General features: G+C 42.4%; 2 protein-coding genes across 6 annotated transcripts in view; one reads left to right on the forward strand and one right to left on the reverse strand.

Annotated features, from left to right (window-relative positions):
• LIN52 (lin-52 DREAM MuvB core complex component) overlaps positions 1-6331 on the reverse strand; it is a 41714-nt gene extending 35383 nt beyond the window's left edge. For 3 of the 5 annotated variants that reach the window (XM_039552127.1, XM_039552125.1, XM_039552128.1), the window contains exons 1-5: positions 6225-6331; positions 6068-6142; positions 5851-5888; positions 5316-5382; positions 4219-4302 (exon numbers count right to left, since the gene is read on the reverse strand). In XM_039552127.1, coding sequence (XP_039408061.1) covers positions 4219-4302; positions 5316-5382; positions 5851-5888; positions 6068-6142; positions 6225-6243 — 283 coding nt within the window. In that variant the 5' untranslated portion in view covers positions 6244-6331. Of the gene's footprint in view, positions 1-1220; positions 4145-4218; positions 4303-5315; positions 5383-5850; positions 5889-6067; positions 6143-6224 lie in introns of those variants that run through there. The other 2 variants (XM_039552126.1, XM_039552123.1) reach the window with 2 other exon arrangements.
• A 261-nt stretch (positions 6332-6592) lies between these two features.
• Positions 6593-17044, forward strand: ALDH6A1 (aldehyde dehydrogenase 6 family member A1). Its single transcript, XM_039553437.1, has 12 exons — positions 6593-6632; positions 6816-6872; positions 8961-9035; positions 10411-10572; positions 11156-11234; positions 11787-12089; positions 12801-12922; positions 13167-13356; positions 14060-14241; positions 14653-14832; positions 15024-15122; positions 15526-17044. Exons 4-12 carry the CDS (start codon positions 10459-10461, stop codon positions 15628-15630), a joined length of 1374 nt encoding a protein of 457 aa, XP_039409371.1. The 5' UTR covers positions 6593-6632; positions 6816-6872; positions 8961-9035; positions 10411-10458; the 3' UTR covers positions 15631-17044.
• Positions 17045-18990: the final 1946 nt, after the last annotated feature.

Here is an 18990-nt window from a genome sequence, read left to right on the forward strand (position 1 = left end):
CAGATAACCTCTCTGGCATCAGTGAGATTTCATAAACATGGCTGTGATACCAGCTATAAATATTTACATTTCAGGACTTCTGAACAAGTATAGCAGGTGTTATCTAAAAAAATATCAGAGATTTGCAGGGAAACAATAGCAGGGCCTTCAAAGTCCCTGGACAACCACATTCCTTCAGTGACTTAGTGCTTTTCCCATTTTCCCACCCTACATATCGGTTACTTTTATACATAAGGGTTTTTTTTGGAAGTTTGGAAAAAACTAAACTTTTAGTTTTTTATAAGAAAAACATTTTTTTCTGTATATGTACTTCTCAGATGCATCTCTCTGTATGCATATATCCCAAAGGATGACAGGGTATATCTTTAAATGCATGGACTTCTCAGAGCTCCCAGTTCATGAAACCAAGACTTCAACATTCTTCTAAAGTCAGCTTTGACTCAGAGGCTCCAAAAGGTGCAATGGGTCATACAGTGCAAAAACAGAGCTTGCAGTTTTTTACATTAAATTCACATCTAGATGTAAATTTATGTTTAGATGCTTTCAACATCTAAATTTGCAGTTATTTACATTAAGTGTTTTGAAACTTGCTGCTTTGTGGGCCACAAACACTGAGTCAGGGTCTGTGACTGAGTTCCCAAAAAAGAACTATTTCCCTCTTGCTTGCCACATTCACTGGGGTCTGCTCACTCTGCAGTGCTCACTACTCCATTCCAAGCAAAGCTTGCAAGTGGAAAAATTAAGGGACACAAAGGGGAGGAAGAAAGCTCATAACAAGGCTTTTATACTTTTTTCCCCCCAAACTCAGAAATGAGACTCACTGAGTGGCTGCAGCTCACATTCAGAAGAGCTACTATGCCTCCCAAAGTCACCCTAACTACACGAACAACTAGAAGTCACTGTATTCATTGAGCCCAACTCCTCCTCCCTTAAAACACCCATGTTAACGGGAAGAGTAAAATTGACACAAAGCAGGACTTTCAAAACTAAAAATGGTTTCAATTATTCTAACCAATAAAATAATTCATTAACAGAAGGAAAATAGAAGCTCTAATACAACAAGGTTGGACTTCATGATCTTGGAGGTCTTTTCCAGCCTAAATGTTTCTGTGATTCTAAGAACCAAAGCAAAAAGAGGAAAGCAGCTACAAGCAAAAGGATGAGGTAGAATTTTACAGAGCTTAAAAAGCAGGCAAGGAAACACAAGATGAAACCTGAGAAGAAGTGCTGAAAAATAATTTATTTTTAAAAGACTTTATTGAAACAAGGTCCTGATCCTGGAAGTTTCTAGAGAACTCCAGAATCACCTTTTAGCAAAGAATAAATACACAAAAGAGACCAAAGGATAGTCTATCCTTTAAGAGGAAAGTAAAAACTAAAAAAAACCAAAAAAACCCCAAACAAACAAAAAAAAACACATTAAAAAAAATTCATGCTACAAAAATCCTGTTTCATTCAAGGAAAGTCATCCTTTGATGTGAATTCTGTGCCAAGGAGGGAAAGAATATTCTTCAAGGAATATTCTGAGCAAGAATCCACCTACTAGCATGCCAGGAAGAACAAGCTGGAAAGAAAAGCTAAATTATAAGTTGACAAACTAAATTGATTCAGAGAAGCATGGGCAGTCAACAAACTAGCCAGGGTTACAGAAAGTAAAGGTAACCCTATGGGAAAAAGAGGGGAGGAAGTTAGTTGTAGAGAAAGGAAATCTGTGAAAAGTGCACAACCAAAAGAGGAACTGAGAAATCCATGGCCAAAAAGTTAGGGACAGCTGGAATTGTAGATAATAAAAATGTGGAATTCAGATAACAGTATTCAGTTGTTCCTAAATGAAAGCCATCCAGATGTCCCAGGAAGATGGACAAAACATTCAATACACCTCTTCCAAACTTGTCAAGAAAGCTCACTTACATAGACAAAATACTAAGAGAGTTCATACGAATTCAAGAAACAAGGCATATAATCCAGCAATTATTAATTTATCAAACTACATCATGTCAAATCAATTATTCAGATTTCAATGCTATTGTTGCAATAGTACCTCAATAAATAAACTTTTCAAAAGGTACCCAGTCCCACAGCACTTTGCCTAATGAATTCTAATACAAAATTGACGTAAAGTATGTTGTGAACAGGGTATAGCAATAACACATCTCACAACATGATTGCAGTGTCACTCAATAGATACATTTTTCATGGAGTGCTGCAGGAATCACCCTGGTCCTGCACAGCATTTTATTAATAACTTGGATGAAAATAAAAGTCTTTGAAAATATAAAGGATTTGAGGTGGGATCTAGAAGAGTTGTAAGGAAAAGTAAGTTGCTAATACAATGAAGCAGAATTATCTTTCATACTCAGCACCGATGAAACACCTGAAAATACATAATAAATATCTATATCTATCTAATACATAATAAATATCTATATCTATCCAATTTTTATCTCTAAATAAAAAAAGACAGTGCACATTCTGAAGAGAAAATACATCACAAAAAACAATCTTGGCAAGAACAGCTTCAAACCATGACTGAAATGTCAAGAGTTTTATGAAACGAAAAGCAGCAGGACTTCAGTGGGAAGCCTCATGCTGCCATCTAGAGGAGACTGATCAGCAGCGGGTTTCGTCCTGCTTTTGACAGCCAGTTTCAATTAACCAGCCAAGTCAAGAGGGGACTACTAAACTTCAATACTCAAAGATATAACCACATCCAATACCTCCAAGACAAATCCACAGTTCCCTTAACTTTAACCAACAGATCTTTTGGATTTTTTTTCTTGTTCTCTCACTTATCCAAGTCGGTAAGAGAAAATAACCTAAAGACAGTATTGGGAAAAACAGTCCTGAGCAGCTTCTGTTCAAATTCTGTGACTAATTTTTGGTAAAAATTTTCCAAAGATAAATGTATATTATGACACAAAAAGTATTCAATGGATTACAGTGTAAAGAAAAACTGTCTTCAGTGACAAGAAGTTACAAGTATGGAAACCTTTCATAAAGCTTGAAAATTCAAGACTTAAGTTATAACTGTTGAGCCTCACATATTTCAATTTTCCCTCACTTTGTCTTCTTTACATATGCACTTGTTCTCAGTAAAAATAAATGGAAACAGATGCAACAATTATTGCACGTGCAATAAGGAAACAAACACCTCCCTAGCTTTACTGCAACTCAGGCTCTGCTTAAAGTCCATTTAGCAGAACAACATGATCTGACATCAGAGCCGACAACTTGACTAAGAAAGCCAATCATCAGCCAATCTTTGCATTTGACTCAGTTTTACACTGTTATACTTTAACTTTTACTCCACCAAATGCTTTACACAGTCTTAAGAGATGTTAGCACTGAAAGTAAAATAAACTTGGTATGTTAAAACAAGCGCAATGATTTGTTATTAAGAATGCATTAGGCTATCCTAAGTTTGCAGTCAGAAAGACTCTAAAGCTTTATTACTGTGTTATCCACTGAAAGGAAGGTTGAAAGACTTAAAATTTTTGGTGCTTTGTGTAGCCCAAGAGTAATTGCAACCAAGGTCTCTGTTCAAGCAAAACTAAACAGAAAAAAAATAAATGTGTTGGTATGTATGGGTAGCATTAAAAACAACTCCACAATACTTTTGAAATCCTCAAAGCTGGATCAACCTGTTAACAAGAGAGTCCTAAACGACACAATGAAAGGAACTCTTTCTTCAAAAAACCACAGTAAGAGTTGGCTGTTTGCAATTGGGATGAAGGTCAACTTTATGACTCAATGACATCACCTCCCGCCACAACTGAGTGTAGAAAAAGTAACAGCTACAGAAGCAGAAAACAGTATGAACACAAAGTGACAGGAGAATCCTATACACAAGTGCAAGTTTCACTGTGGCAGCAGTGCATGAAATTTGAGAGAAGTACTGCCACAAGTATTCTGAGAAACAGGTTTAGTATCTGAGTGGGAAATTAAGCAAAGTAACCTGATTTACGTAAGACAACATTAAACTCAGGAACAGAAGCCTGTTGCCACTGTGCAACACCAGACTGGCATACATGCTTCCCCCACGCAGGTAGGCTGTAAGTTGGAGATGTAAGCTCATTCTTTCATCTTGGTGCAGGAGGTCACCAACTGTCAAACACTTGCCAAATCTGCCAACACACTTTTCCAGCTACAAATGCACAAGCACATGCTTTAGTGGAAAGATTTGCAGTGTAGTTAGTCACATCTGTGTACAGCACTTACATTCATCCAGTCCCAGCTGATAAGCCAGGTTCTGCAGGCCACGAACTTTTTCCATCAGGTTAGCTGTAGTGAGGCTCCCCAGCTCTTAAAAAGAGAGAAGAAGGTGAATTTTAACACTGTCTGTAGTCCTCCAGTGACAGTTCACCTGTTTAGTACTTCACAGAGGACTTTCAAGCTATACTTCTGTCAGGATCTATTTCAGTGAACAGCGTATGTTCAAATTCAAGCTGACTCCATTCCTAATTTTAACATAAGGAGAAAGACAGCCATGACTCCAGTTCATGCTTTAATTTGCCATCATTGCAAAGAGTAATTTGACCCATACTTTGGAAGTTCTTTTAAGTTCACATTGCAACATGAACAAGCTATTAAAAAGTATGCAAGGGAATGGACTTATTTTACATTAATAATCTAAGGTTAAGCACATTTCTTGCAGCAAGTCAGAGTTAATCCATCTCACTTTCACTTTGTAACTGTGACATCACTGTGACACAATCACACATCACCATGTGGAATTCATGAGAGGCAGAGCATGCTGAAGGATGTTTACTGCAAACTAACAGCTGCAACATAAAAAAAGTGGACATGCTAGCTAATCCTTCTGTAACTTGCCTATACAGCCTCACCATTGCATTAGAGCTCCTGGATCTGTGACGGAAGACACCCACATAGAGCATCTTTGAACAAGTCAATCAACAAGTCTAAGCTACTCACCAACTGATCAGCCGAGCTCCTCCAAAAAATTCATGCTACTTCTCAAAACACAGGAGACACTCCCTATACTAATACAGTGATAAAAATGGCTAACTGAGGTGACTGAAATATATACAATGTTACACTGCTTGTTTTGAAAAATCAGCCTGCCACTGACACCTGGATAGGCTCTTGGCAATAACCGGTTTAATGAAAATGTCTATCATTAACAAGATAAAAAGACTTCTGAGTTGGAGATTCTGCAGATATGATGGCTAGAGATCTCAGGCCACAGGGCCACCACCAGAACATTTAAAGAACAAGTGTTTTAAGCCTCTTAAGTAAGTACTGAATTCCCATCTGCTTTGGCAACCTCAATTCATGCCCGCAATACTCATACTCACCCTTCAACATATCAATATCATCATTTTCTAATTCAGCCATCCACTTGGGAGGAGAACTTGTAATGGGCTGTTATAAAAAAAATAAAAAGTTCATATTCAGAAAAGCCTATTTTTAGAATTGTATCATGAAGTACGATCTGTATTGAAATCAAGTTACACTGACAGCAAAAACATGAGTGTGCTCCATTAAGATACTTTCATGTTTAATCTTGTTTTTTCCTGGACATTTTAGAGTTAAAAACAGCATACTACCATCCACAAGCCAAAAATCAGTATGAAAAATAGGATTTTCTGAAGTTCAAAACCTTTTATTTCTTCCAAAGTATAATTCTCATTCACAGTAAACTGCATAAGGTATAAAAAAGAAACACATATATAAAAAAAACATTAAAACCAAAAGGTTTATTGTAGTATATACTGGAGTTATAACTGAGATACGGTTCATAGAACGAAGATGTAAAGCCCGCAAGAGAACCCGCAGGTCTACCATCACACGGAAGGCGGAAACGCGAAAGGCAAAGCAGCGCTCACTCACGCTTTTGAAGGAGGCGGCGAACTCGGCAACCCCGGGCACTGGGAAGAGAAAGCGGAGGTTGGCGGGGGCTTCGTGCTTCTGCGGGCAGCACCGCCACCCCGCCCGGCCCCGGCGGGCCCGGCCTAGCCGGTGCAGCTGCCCCCGGTGGACCCGGCCCGAGCTCTCCCCACCCCACCCCGAGGTGTCAGACTCGGGGCCGAGGGCCCGCCGGACTTACGCTGCTCGGGCCACAGGTCCGGAGAGGCGCGGTCCAGCTTCTCGAAGCTCAGCAGCGAGGCCTCCAGGTCGGCGCCTGCAACAAAGAGGGGGTGAGGGGAGGAGGGCGGGGGAGCGGCGCGGGGGAGCGGCAGTGCCGCCCGGCCCTCCCGCCTCACCGTCCGCGGGAGCCGCCATCGCACAAGCCTCACGTGACTCCCCGCGCCTTCGCCGCCGCTGCCGAGAGCGAGCGGAAAAACAAACCCCGCCCCCGAGCCCCACGTGCCTCTCCCGCGGCCGCCGCCGGGCGGGGCCGCGCCGGGCCGGGCGGTGGCGCTCGGAGGGCGGCTGGGCTCTCTGCGCCAATCCGCGGCCCGGCACGGGGGGCGGGGGCAGAAGCGGGCGTGGCCGGAGCGGTTGCTGGCGGCGATTGGCCGCGAGCCGCACGGGGCGGGGCCTGAGGTGGGGCGGGGCGGGGGGCGCCGTCGGGGGCCGCGGAGCAGCGACCCTCGGCCGGGATGGCGGCGGCGGCGGCGGCGGCGGCGGTGCGCGGAGCGTGGGGCGGGCGGCGCCGCGTGGCGCTCAGGGTGAGGCGGCCGCCCCTGGCCCGCGGCGGCTCCCGCGGCTCGGGGGGAACAGGGGGGTCGCGGCTCACCTGGCCCCGGGACCCCGCGGGGAGGCCGGTCCCGGGCGGGGAGCGGCCGAAGGGGGGTCGGGGGGAGGTGCCGCCTGACCCGCCCTGAGGTGGTCTGTGCTTTCCCCCCGTCCAGCTGCCGCGGACAGCCCCTTGGATCACGTCAGTCGCCGCGTCCTTCTCTTCCTCGGTGGTGAGTGCCCGTCCCGCGGAGCGGAGCCGGTGGGCGGGGGAGGGAGGCGCGGGAGAGCCCCGGGCGCTGCCGCCGCTGCCCGCCCGACACTTCCCTCGGGTCTGCTCTGCTAAAGCCGTTCCCGCCGGCTCGGCTGGAACCCCGGTGGGTCCGGTGGAACAAACATCGGCACTGCCCCCGTGTTCGACGGGAGGGACGGAAAATAGTTCCATGTCCGATTTGTCAGAGTCCGGAGCTGAGCCCGGGCAGCTCCTGCCGCGGATCGAGGTGTGGCCGGTCAGGGAGTCACCTCGCGTTACTCCTGGTGGCTCCGGACTGGCGTCATGGCATCTGTTTGCGACAGAGAGAGGATCTGGTTTCCTTCGGACAGTATCGAACAGCTTTAGTTGCTGTACTGCCTTTTTTCCTCCGCTGTCCATGGCTGCACATTCTCCAAACTCCAAAGCAGGATTCCACAAAGAGTCTGCTTTACTACCGTCCATGTTTTCACAGCAGGTGCATTCTCTACAGAAAAAAAGGTGGCGATCTTGGGGAAAAAGTGTAGTTAATCTTAATTCAGCATTTCCTGGCTTGCTTAAAATATTTTTTGTTGCATGTGCAATTTTTGAGATACCCTTTTGAAGCAATTTGAAAAAAACATGAACTCCATTGTGCCGAAGTCCATGTGGGTAAGAAAGCACTGGAGCTTGTAGCTCCATTGCAGATACGCGGCACTGGGGCTAATGGAGTGATTGATAGCCGTAGGAGTTTGTCATTCTTTAGACCAGCAGCTTTTCTGACAGTCAAGGAACTCAGTCAAGGGACTCAGATTTCCTGTGCTTCCTTCCGGGTTCTAGAGGAGATTGTGTTTTCGTAGGCACAGATTTCTGCCTCGCTTCCCCAAGTGTGATTCCAGCTACATAATCATCTGCAACTTTTTAATTCTCTCCTAGTGTTGCTTTCCAAATCAGTAGGTCTTGCTTGTCCATTAACAGACTTATTTTACAGTTCTTGTCCTAGCTTTCTCATCTCCAAGCTTTCTCAGTTTGTTCCAACTAACATTGCTGTTCATTTTTTTTCATTTTCATCCACTTTTCACTGTCATTACTTGTCTACCCAATACCATTTATATTCCTAATTCTTCCTCTGATCTCTTTCCCTTCATTACACACCTTGGATAGCATCCAAGTCCTCATCTCCCTTTCATAATTCCACATCATAATTTCTTCAGTTTTCCAATATATTTGGGTTTATATCGCAGTTCTATTGATCTGTCCCATTCTGTTATTCATACAACAGATCTATTTCCCCTTTCTCCTACCTGTTCTCCCCAAGTCATGTGTCATGATTAACTGGTTCTTGATTGCTCCTAGTTCTCTCCTTACCTCCCAATGTCAATTCCTCTTTTCTAGTTTCTTAATTTATATTATACAGTCACAATCTGTTTTCCTGCATGGTACAGTTTTGTTGCCTATCTAGTGCTAATGATAGCTTCTACCTCTGCTTTCTGTTCTGTTCAATGTTTGCCTGAACCCCATATTCCAAACTTTCCTCGTCCCTCCTCTGCATCTGAGTGGGAAGGTTTTGTTTGATTGTGACTGTATGCTGCCAGCCAGGACAGTCATGGTGAACTCCACAGATGGAGGTTCCTTGCTCTTAGTTGCAAGACCAAGCAGGGGGGTGGGGAAAGTCCAATTTTCTGCTTGAACTGGAAAGATGAACCTGCTTAGTGGCTTCATGGGAAGGAGGCACATAGGACAGTGGCACAATCTGCACTGGGTTCACAGAATTCCCACTAGGTGAATTAGTAACTGTTTCTTCTGAACATTTAAGAGTGGCAGTTTTTCAGGTTTTGATTAAATAGATTGAAATAACTCTGAACACAAGCATAGGAATGTATTTTTTCTACAACTGCTTTTAGAATGAATTTTGGCTATTTTGGTGTAAAGTGAGGAAAAAATGGGGCAGAGAGCAGTTAATTAGGTCTTGCCGTGAAGACTGGATCTAGACTCTCTAATGGTTCACATAGCAGTAAATGATGAAGGCACACTGGTATTTAGGAACATTGAGACAAAAATAACTCACTGTCCAGTGTTTTGACCTCCACAGCCAACAACCAAACTCTTCATTGATGGGAAGTTTATTGAGTCCAAAACTACTGAATGGATTGATATCCACAATCCGGTAAGTGAAATGGTCTCAGTTTATATAAATAGTGATCACTGTGCCACAAAGGTCCGTGCCTCTCTTCAGGGATGTGGCAGAAGGGAAGTGTACATATGTTGCTTGAGAAAAGTTTAGACTTGGATCTTAAGGTAGACTACAGCTTCTCAGCTTCCTTTTCCCATGAAATGTCAGTCTCAGGAAAGTTACTATCTCCTTTACCTCCCTCATATAGGAAATCTTTGATCTCCAGAAAGGAAGCTTAAACTCTGGTTACTTTTTTTTTTTTCCCAAAGAAAGGCTCTGTGATGAGTATGTCAAATTTCTGAAGGGTGTCTTTCACCCTGTATATGAAATGAACTGGGTGTGATTTGATGCCAGCTGAATGTGAAATCCTGATAGAGACTGATATTACTCTCAGAGTACAAAGGTGAAAAACTCTGACAGCTGAAGCTCCTCTCCTTTCAGAGAGCTTCTATCTGTGGTCCAAAATAATCACAGAGAAGTCAGAAGTTGGATGCTATGCAGTGCAAAATATCGTAGATTAGTAGCACTTGTACTTGTCTATGTACTCCACCAAAGACAAATGGAAATGAGGTTGCACTCAGAAGTCTGACCCTCCTGACCTCCCTAGTAAGCATTTAAACAACATTTTCTAAATCTTCTCTGTAAAGCTCTATTTTCATTTGCTTTGTGGAAATGATCAGAGCAGCAAGCCATGTTCATGAAGCTCATTTGGTCTCTACATAGCAACCCGTGTTCTTGTTTAATTTTCTTCCTCTTGTTTTGAATAGTTTTTCTCTTAGTGATATATCTTTAATTTTTGTCATGTCAAAGCCGATTTAATTTTTAAGACAACATTAGAAGGATGTTAAACTGGCAACAAGCTTGAAGTTAAAATACTGTAGAACTAAGGTTGCTTGTAAATATAATACTTTGGCCTAGGGGTATAGGTAAGCTAACATCAATGCCAATTGCACACTCATGTACTGCTTTTCCCAAAGGAATATTGCTTCATTTAATGTGCAAGAGGGACAGCCAGATGAACCAAGACGATGGAGAGGGAAAAGACCACAGCCCACAGAAACTTTTGCCTTATACTCTCTAGAAGTTTCAAGGTAGACAAGTTACTTCAGCTTGGAAATAGGTACTGCATTTGCAGTTTTCTGAGTGCCTAATTTGAGATATTTGGAGTGCAGGTTTTCAGAACTACTCCAGTTGTAGCTCAGGCCTTTTGTGTGCAATCAAGGAAGGTGTCTCCTTTGTGCTCTGCCCTCAGAAGTACAACTCCTTGTAGAACAAGAATATTAGGTGTGTGCTGTGAAAGGACTCTTGAATGGTTGGTGGGGACAGATGGGAAAAGTTGAGTTTTGATGCAATTTGTTTTTTCTTTCAGGCCACAAATGAGGTGGTTGGCCGTGTACCGAAAGCCACAGCCAGTGAGATGGAGGCAGCTGTGGCTTCTTGCAAGAAGGCTTTTTGGAACTGGTCAGAAACATCTGTTTTGAGTCGCCAGCAAATCTTTCTGCGTTATCAACAACTCATCAAAGACAATCTGGTGAGACACCATGGCTGCGTGTGAATGGCTGTGGCTGATTGCATTGCAGCTGACTTTAGGAACTAAATTAAGAGACCTGGGGTTGACGGAGTTCTTGATGAGACATTGCCATGATCGAGGAGCCAACTGAAACAGTGTCGAGAGGTGCAGCAAAACACTTCCCATCAAATGGTAACAGAGAGGCAGCGCTTCTTAGGGAATATTATTCTGAATTTGTCACTTTACCAAGAGACCGCAAAAGGAACTTTGAGCCTTGATAGAACATGTGCCAGTTGATCAAAACAAGTATGTTACTATGTTTTTGGGTTTGCTTGATTGCTTTTTTGGTGTGTATGTGGTGTCATACCTGAAAGCATTAAGAGTACAAGCCAATCCTAGGATGATTTCTTCTAAAATGTCACCTGTGTGGGTTATTGGCTTCTTGTCTACAAGGAGCAAATCAGTCAGTATAGGCTTTTCTGGGTTCTATCCAGTCTATTCACTGTGATGTTCAACTCCCTGTTAATTCTGTCTTATCCTTGCACTCTATTTCATGGGTGGGCACTTTTCTAACATTCATAAACTCTGTGTTTTCCATTTTCAGAAAGAAATTTCCAAACTCATCACCTTTGAGCAAGGGAAGACCCTGGCTGATGCTGAGGGAGATGTGTTTCGAGGCCTCCGTAAGCTACTGGCTCCTCCTGTTAAAAAAGAGGGTTTGAGAACCCACAGGAAGGGATGAGGTCTCCTGAGCAACTGATTGCTCTGTACCTGTTGCTCCCTTTATAGCCCCCTACTCAAAGAAAAGCATCAATTGTAACTCTAAGCTGAAGAATTTCCTTAGATAGAGTATCATTAAATCACTTCCAAGTTGTTAGAGTTGTTAGTTGTTTTTCTAGGAGTGACTACAAATTACTAAAAAGGAATAAGGACTTCTCCCCTCTGTCTGAGGTTGAGTCCCAGGAGGTACAATAATACTATACCTGTGCATTTTGTACTGGGGCTGTTGTGTCTGTGCTCTTATCACAGTGATGTATAGTGTGGTCAAGAGGGAATCCATTCATAATTTGCTCACAATGCTTGGCAGAGCAAAGGGATTTTCTGGAGCACAGTGAGTTTTAAGTTGTGGGAGAAGAGGCTGGAAGAAAGAGGTGGGTCAAGGCAGCAGTGAAAAGAGAGTTTGGGGACTAATTGTTAACGGATCATCCAGCAGCGTATTGCCCTTTCTGCCGCAGAGGTGGTTGAACATGCTTGCAGTGTGACATCCCTCATCCTTGGAGAGACCATGCCCTCCATCACTAAAGACATGGACACTTACACCTACCGCCTGCCTCTGGGCGTGTGTGCTGGAATTGCACCGTTCAACTTCCCAGCCATGATTCCTCTTTGGATGTTCCCCATGGCTATGGTTTGTGGAAACACCTTCTTGATGAAACCATCTGAGCGTGTACCAGGAGCACTAATGTTCCTTGCCAAGCTGTTTCAGGATGCTGGTGCCCCCGATGGAACCCTGAATATTATCCATGGACAACATGAAGGTAATAACAACCCCTCCTGGGAGATGATGAGTGCATGTGTTGTGGTGTGTGCTCAGTGGGAGGTACCATTTGGAGAGTCTGAGACTGCTGCTGTTAGATAGGTTTGGACAGATGCTTCAGCTCTATTGATGAAGCTGAAAGGTGAGTGGGAGATTCTCTTGACACCTTGCACCAGATCTTTCAGGAGATATGGTGGACAAAATTTTGGGGCTTGGGGTCAGAGTTCCCAAGGCATGGAAGTGCTCAAACTCTATTTAGCAACCTAAACTGCAACTGAAATAAGTAGATAAATCATCTTGGTTTCGCAAGGAAGCCTAAACAAGAATTAAGTGCCTCACTGAATGTACAATGGATGCCAGTTTTCTGGCTCCTAACTTGCTATTTTTTACAGCACACGAGTAGCTTCAGGACATGATGATACAAATAGAGAACAGTAACTTCACTTTGGCATTGCTCAGACACCCTGGGAGATACCCAAAGCATGAAGAGATGTCAGAGAGCCAGGACTATGGAGACAGGGCAGGAGTATGTGTGCTAAGAAGTGAGTGAAGAGATGCACAGACAGGCTTTCAGGGAACTCAGATGTACAGAGGCAGAACAGAGGCAAGAATTTTGATAAGAAGAAAGATACAGAGATTTAGCGCTGTGGGGATGGGAACAGAAGGAAGCAGTTGTGCACCACATTTATAATGTATTATTTCCTATTCGAAGCTGTGAATTTCATTTGTGACCATCCGGATATCAGAGCAATCAGCTTTGTGGGATCTAATCAGGCTGGCGAGTACATCTATGAGAGAGGATCCCGGAATGGCAAGAGAGTCCAGGCCAACATGGTAATGTCTCTGAATGGAGCACACTTCAGCACATAGACTGCCTCTGTTGCCTGTGAATGTTAAGAGAGACCACGCCATTCAGCAGCAGAAGCTGACTTTGCTGCTGACAGTTAAGTGATAAGGCTGCTCTCTTGCCAGCCTGTTGGTAACAGTCATAGCTACTATAAGAAGTCACTGCCAGAGGGCTAGAGAAGAAGCAGTCTGGGGTGGTTAATAATGGGAGACTGTGTGTGTTGTATTTCAGGGAGCCAAGAACCATGGTGTGGTGATGCCTGATGCCAATAAAGAGAACACCTTGAACCAGCTGGTTGGAGCTGCTTTTGGAGCAGCTGGCCAACGCTGCATGGCCCTGTCTACAGCAATTCTAGTGGGAGAAGCTCAGAAATGGCTGCCAGAGCTTGTGGACAGAGCCAAAAATCTACGTGTAAATGCAGGTACAGACTGTGATCATTTTTGCAAGGTACTTCACTTCTGTGCAACCACAGCTTTCTAGGTCAGCTTATCTGCCATACTGTGTTGTGACCCTTGGAGCTATTGGCACCATAGGTTTAATGTGTAGGGGTTGGACCTAGCAGATTGTCTGGATTGGGAAACCCAGCCCTAGACTCAGAGGTAGGAATATGTTTTCAGCTTGCTGGTGGGACTGTGATGCAATGTTTACAGGATCAGTCTTGTTTTAACTGGAGATTTGAGGTTATATCCTGTGTTTAACTCAAATCTGCCATTTATATAGCAACTTCATTTTAAGATCCTTCCAGTTTGCAGTAAGCATACAATAAAAAAAGAAAAATGGAAACAAGTACTTTGGAAAAGCTAGACTGTTATTAATTCTAGGGGAATTATCTTTTGTTTCTATTCAATAAAGTGCTGCAAAGGGGAAAAGCTTCCTTCCTGAGAAGAATCTGTTGTTGAATTTTGGCTTCCTGGTGATCTAAAATTATGCTTATGACTCCTCTTATTTGTTGATTATGAAAGCTGCAGGCTATTATTCCTGTTCATCAATGTCTCAAATCTTTGTTCTGTGTCTCAGAAACATCAGGATTTTCAGATTTTTCCTGCCAGTGCAGTTATCTCCCAGATGTCTATGAAGAGGAAGCTGTCAAGAGTTAAAAACTTGGTGTCTCTCCCTCTTCACAGGAGACCAGCCTGGAGCAGATCTTGGGCCTCTAATCAGTCCCCAAGCTAAGGAACGGGTTTGCAATCTGATTGAGAAAGGAGTAAAAGAAGGTGCCAGCCTTCTCCTGGATGGACGTAATGTCAAAGTGAAGGGTTATGAAAATGGCAATTTTGTTGGGCCAACGATCCTTGCCAAAGTCAAGGTAAGATGACCAAAACCAGTGCTTGTTAGTGTATATTGCAGGGTCAGCTGAAAAATGGGTTAGCCAAATCAGTCAGTAATCAATGAGCACCAGGAAGAAAGGCCATAAATGGCTCAGCCTTCCCTTGCACAGTATCAATGAAGTACTAATTGTAATGCAGGCAGTAAAAGCAGAAAGCACTCTGGAGATGAAAAGTGGTGCCTGCTTTAGTGGACTAGATAGAGGACAGGGCTTGGGAAATGGTGAAGAGGTAAGCAGGACTGAAGGATGGCCTGTGGTGATGCAGTATGATCAATAATCCTAGGAATATCACGAGTACTAATAGCATGTGTGTTTCTTACATCCTATTTACTAGAATATTTTTATGATATCCTTTATACAAGCTGCTTTTTCTGCTGTTTGTATTGGCAGCCAAACATGACTTGCTATAAGGAGGAAATCTTTGGGCCTGTCCTAGTGGTGCTGGAAGCAGACACTTTGGATGATGCCATTGAGATGGTGAACAATAACCCCTATGGGAATGGAACTGCAATCTTCACCACCAATGGAGCCACAGCTCGGAAGTATTCTCACTTAGTAGATGTGGGGCAGGTATGTTCCAGCTAGAATTGTTGCTTTTAGCCTTCACCATTTACAGTGGGTAACCATTCAGCTGTAATCACTGCCCTCTCAGCCAGCAGTACCCAGCCTCAGATATAAGGAAACAAAATCAGAAGCTTTTGGAGAGTGCTGTGCAATCTGCTACTTCTTGTGACTAATATGGTGGCTTTCCTTTGGTGTAGGTGGGTGTCAATGTTCCAATCCCAGTACCTCTGCCCATGTTCTCTTTCACTGGCTCTCGTGCTTCTTTCAGAGGGGACACCAATTTCTATGGCAAACAGGTAACTTTCTGATTAGAGTACTCTATTGGGTTGAATTGTGATAAATCATGTTATAAATGGCAATGGGGAGACGGTCATTAGACCTCATTAGTGAGGATGTCATTACAACCAGGAAACTGAAAACTAGATGCATGTCACAATCATAGATAGCCAAGTCCTCATTCTTTTTCCCTTCAGTATAAAAATGCAACTCTTTTTAGGAGATTTGAGAAGAGAGCAATAACTAGCAAGCTTTCTCACAGAATCAGAATCTTTGTGGAACTGGTAAAAAGAACAGGCTGACAAGAATTGTTTCCACAGAAGAAAACTCAATCCTGTGTAGATAAAGCAGAAACTGTTTGATATACCACTAGCGTAAACCTGAGGCCAAATATCTTATCTGTGGATCTCTGCTTTCCTCCAGGGAGTGCAGTTCTATACACAGCTGAAAACTATCATTTCTCAATGGAAAGAGGAAGATGCCACCATTGCCAAGCCTGCTGTGATTATGCCAACTATGGGAAACTAAATCAGCCTTTGCAGATGCTGTTCCTGGTGCCCTTCTATGCTGCACTTTCCAGCTTTGTCCTGACTATCACCCTTTAGTTCAGAATGAATAGAAAGCTCCTTTGTCTCAAGGATCTGTTTCTGTGCAGATCAGGCAGGCTCATGTGACTCACAGTCTGGATTTTCTGTTTCTATCAGTGTTCTTTTGGCTAGCTGAACTAATTTTTCCCTACAACCTATCACAGGCTAAACAGCCTTATCTAACTGAAAGGGCAGCCAGTGAGATTGGCTCTAATTTGTGTTTCTTTCCAGACCCTATGAACTTGAACATTACTCTGGTTTTCACTTCAGTATCTTTAGCCTTAGTGACTCACTCCTGGCTACATCTTGTAGCAGGTTTATTTACCTCTTTATCTTGCATATTAAGATTCTGAATTCACCTTACTCAAAGATGTGTAGTCATTTTGAGTGACATAACTGGGACACCTTGGGTGTCTCATAGAAGTGACTTTACATATGATGAAGACAGCAAGTTGTCAGTCTTTCACCTGTCGAGCAGTTTCCAAAACACTGGGAAATAGCTTTGTACAGGTTTTTCAGGAAGGCATATTTGATTGCTTGTCTGAGGATGAAAGAAATTTCTGTATGGTACAGTGACCTTCACTGTGCCTCTGACAGCTTGAAAACTTCTGTTCCTGTTCTGTCTGTGGCTTGTATGCTCAAGCTTGCCAGCAATTCCATTATACCTGAAAGTTATTTGGTGCCTTTTCACTGTGCTAACAGATACAAGCCTACACGTCCTGTAACATTATGAAACTGGGGAAGCAGAAACATAACCATGTATATGTATCTTTGTGTCACAGCATCATGTAGGTCTGAATAAAATGAAGCGCAAGTAGAGGTCAGTAGGAAGAAAGAAACATTTTTTAATCACAAAGTAGCCAGGCCTTGTCTGTTGTTTTCCTTTCCTGATTGTAGCTGTATTTCTTATGTTGATTGATTGACTCCTTGTCACATTTGCTGAAACACAGTCATGTACTCTTGGGACTGCAAGTTCCTATTGCTAAAGAAGAGTAAGGCTTAGTATATATACCCTGGTTTTAGGAATCTGTGCATTTGGAGCTGGAGAACCTATATTTTTATTTCTGGTTCTTGAAAGATGATGCAGCCATGAAGGATCTGCAGGGATCTCACTCAAGCACTCATGGAAAATAATATTCTTCTAATGATTGTAACCATTACTTGTTCTAATTAAACAATCTGAATGTGAACACTTCGTATCCTGCCTTCTGGTAAAGATGCCTTGTACCTGACAGCTCTGTATTAGTGCAATTGCTGTGCATTCACTAATGTTTGTATCTTGTTTTTTCATCTTATACTCTAGAGGGAAATTCTCACCTTGCAATTTGATTGTGAATTAAAAACATTCTAATATATTTCTGCAGACTATGACTGTTCCTTGGCAAGACCTTATGTAGGTGTGATGTTGATTTTATTCCCCTCTTCACAGGGAGGGGTTACAAGAGTCTGCAACTCTTGTAACCCACGTATACATCTTCCTTTTACAGTATTTCAGGGATGTCTGTATCGATTTCCTCACACAGCATTTCAAGGAATGCCTTGTTTCTGTTTCCATGTACACATAAGTTGATCACAGAATCTCTTCAGCTTCACGTGAATGGTTTTATTACAAAATAAAAATATATCTTCACCAAGTTGTACCAACTCTTTATACACAGGGTTCTAACCACTAGTCCAAATCCTAGTGTTTTTTACAGGGTCTTGCAAGGTCCTGGCTTGGGCAAGAATAAGTTCTTTAAGAAGGAGAAAAATAAGTATATTTCAGATGGATTTCAAACACACGGTCAAAGCAGCAGTGCAACAGACAGGGGATCTCGAACTCACAGCCTTAGTCAGAAGCTAACTTTCAAAATAAATAGTGCAGATGAGTTGCTAATTGCTGGCTGCTGTTCATGGGAAGTGTACAGCTGCCTTATTTGCCCTATGGTGTTAACATCTGAATATGTGGAAGGATCACTGCAGAAGATGATGAATCCGATAATGTGGCCTGCTGTGTAATAAATATTAGGTTGGGAGAAGTATTTTCTGTGTTGCAAAGGTAAAATATTCTAGGTAAATTACCATTAAGACATTGGCATTCACTCAAGCACCTAGGAAAGAAATACTAATTAACAGCCTCTAATACTGTCTACAGTAATTTACTTTCAAAATGCCTTAATTTTCTCCCTAATCAGTATTGCTATTCTGACTTTTCTGTTGTCCTATTAAAACCCATTATATCTTTCCTTTAGAAATTCTAAAATCCATCCTCTCCTGTAACAAAAGCAGTCTATTATCAAGGTTACCTGATCCCTGAAGAATTGCAGGACTACCCCTGCACTTTCTCCAGATATATTTTAGACACCTGCATGATCTTTTTGTGCAAACATCTTTTCTAATTATCCATATTTCCAACAACATTTTTACGTGAATAGTTTTAAATAATTGTACTAGAAATACAAATCTTGTACATTCCTTTTTTAATAATGAACTACCTTTTTATATCAAGCTGCAGATGCTATTTGATTGTGATTTACCTGCCTCATCTCACTGCTGTTACTGCTTTCCACTCATCTGCTTATTCTCCTTTATTATTTAATATTTGACATAAAAATAAGCTAAATAATGTATCTTCTATGTTATACAAAAGTCTAAAGTATCTCATAATAAATTTCTTTAGACTATTAAAATACAATTTCATAGTCAACCCTTTGAATACTATTAAAAATAGTTTCTTGCCTAGAAGGCACTGAAATGTAGATTCTAAAAACTATTTAATACTCTTAAGACCAAAAATTGTTTTAAAATGGCTTAACCACCTCTAACAATTGGGCCCTGTGACTTCCACTCCTAGGGGTTTTTTTTCTGTCTGTGTCAAAAAAAGGCTCCAATCCACTTCCATTTCCGTTTTGGAAAGTGGCAGCCTACCTTTCCAAAGGAAGTGTCTCACATCTTTCTATATCTTTATGTATAAATGCCTCCAGGGCTCCTGCTTATGAACTTTATCTGGTAATTTGATGTCTGAGTATTACATTTTGGCTTGTGTGCTTGACTGCCTCACATCTGACAAGCCGTGCATGCCAGAACCCCACCCTGTGTATTCCTCCAGGGTAAGCTGACATTGCTTGCCTTGGAGTGTTATAATTAGCAATAAAGTTGTATCTGAGTTGATATCTGAAAATCAGGCATATGAGTCTTCATCATGGTCCACCCTCCCTGATTCTATACTGAACGCAACATCAGCTGCATAGATTTTGCCTTTTTAATCAAAACTCACTGTGGCTAGCTGAAAATGTGTCTCCCTGTATGATAATGGACTTTC

This window comes from Corvus cornix, chromosome 5, assembly GCF_000738735.6.
Source record: "Corvus cornix cornix isolate S_Up_H32 chromosome 5, ASM73873v5, whole genome shotgun sequence".
Lineage (NCBI taxonomy): Eukaryota > Metazoa > Chordata > Aves > Passeriformes > Corvidae > Corvus > Corvus cornix.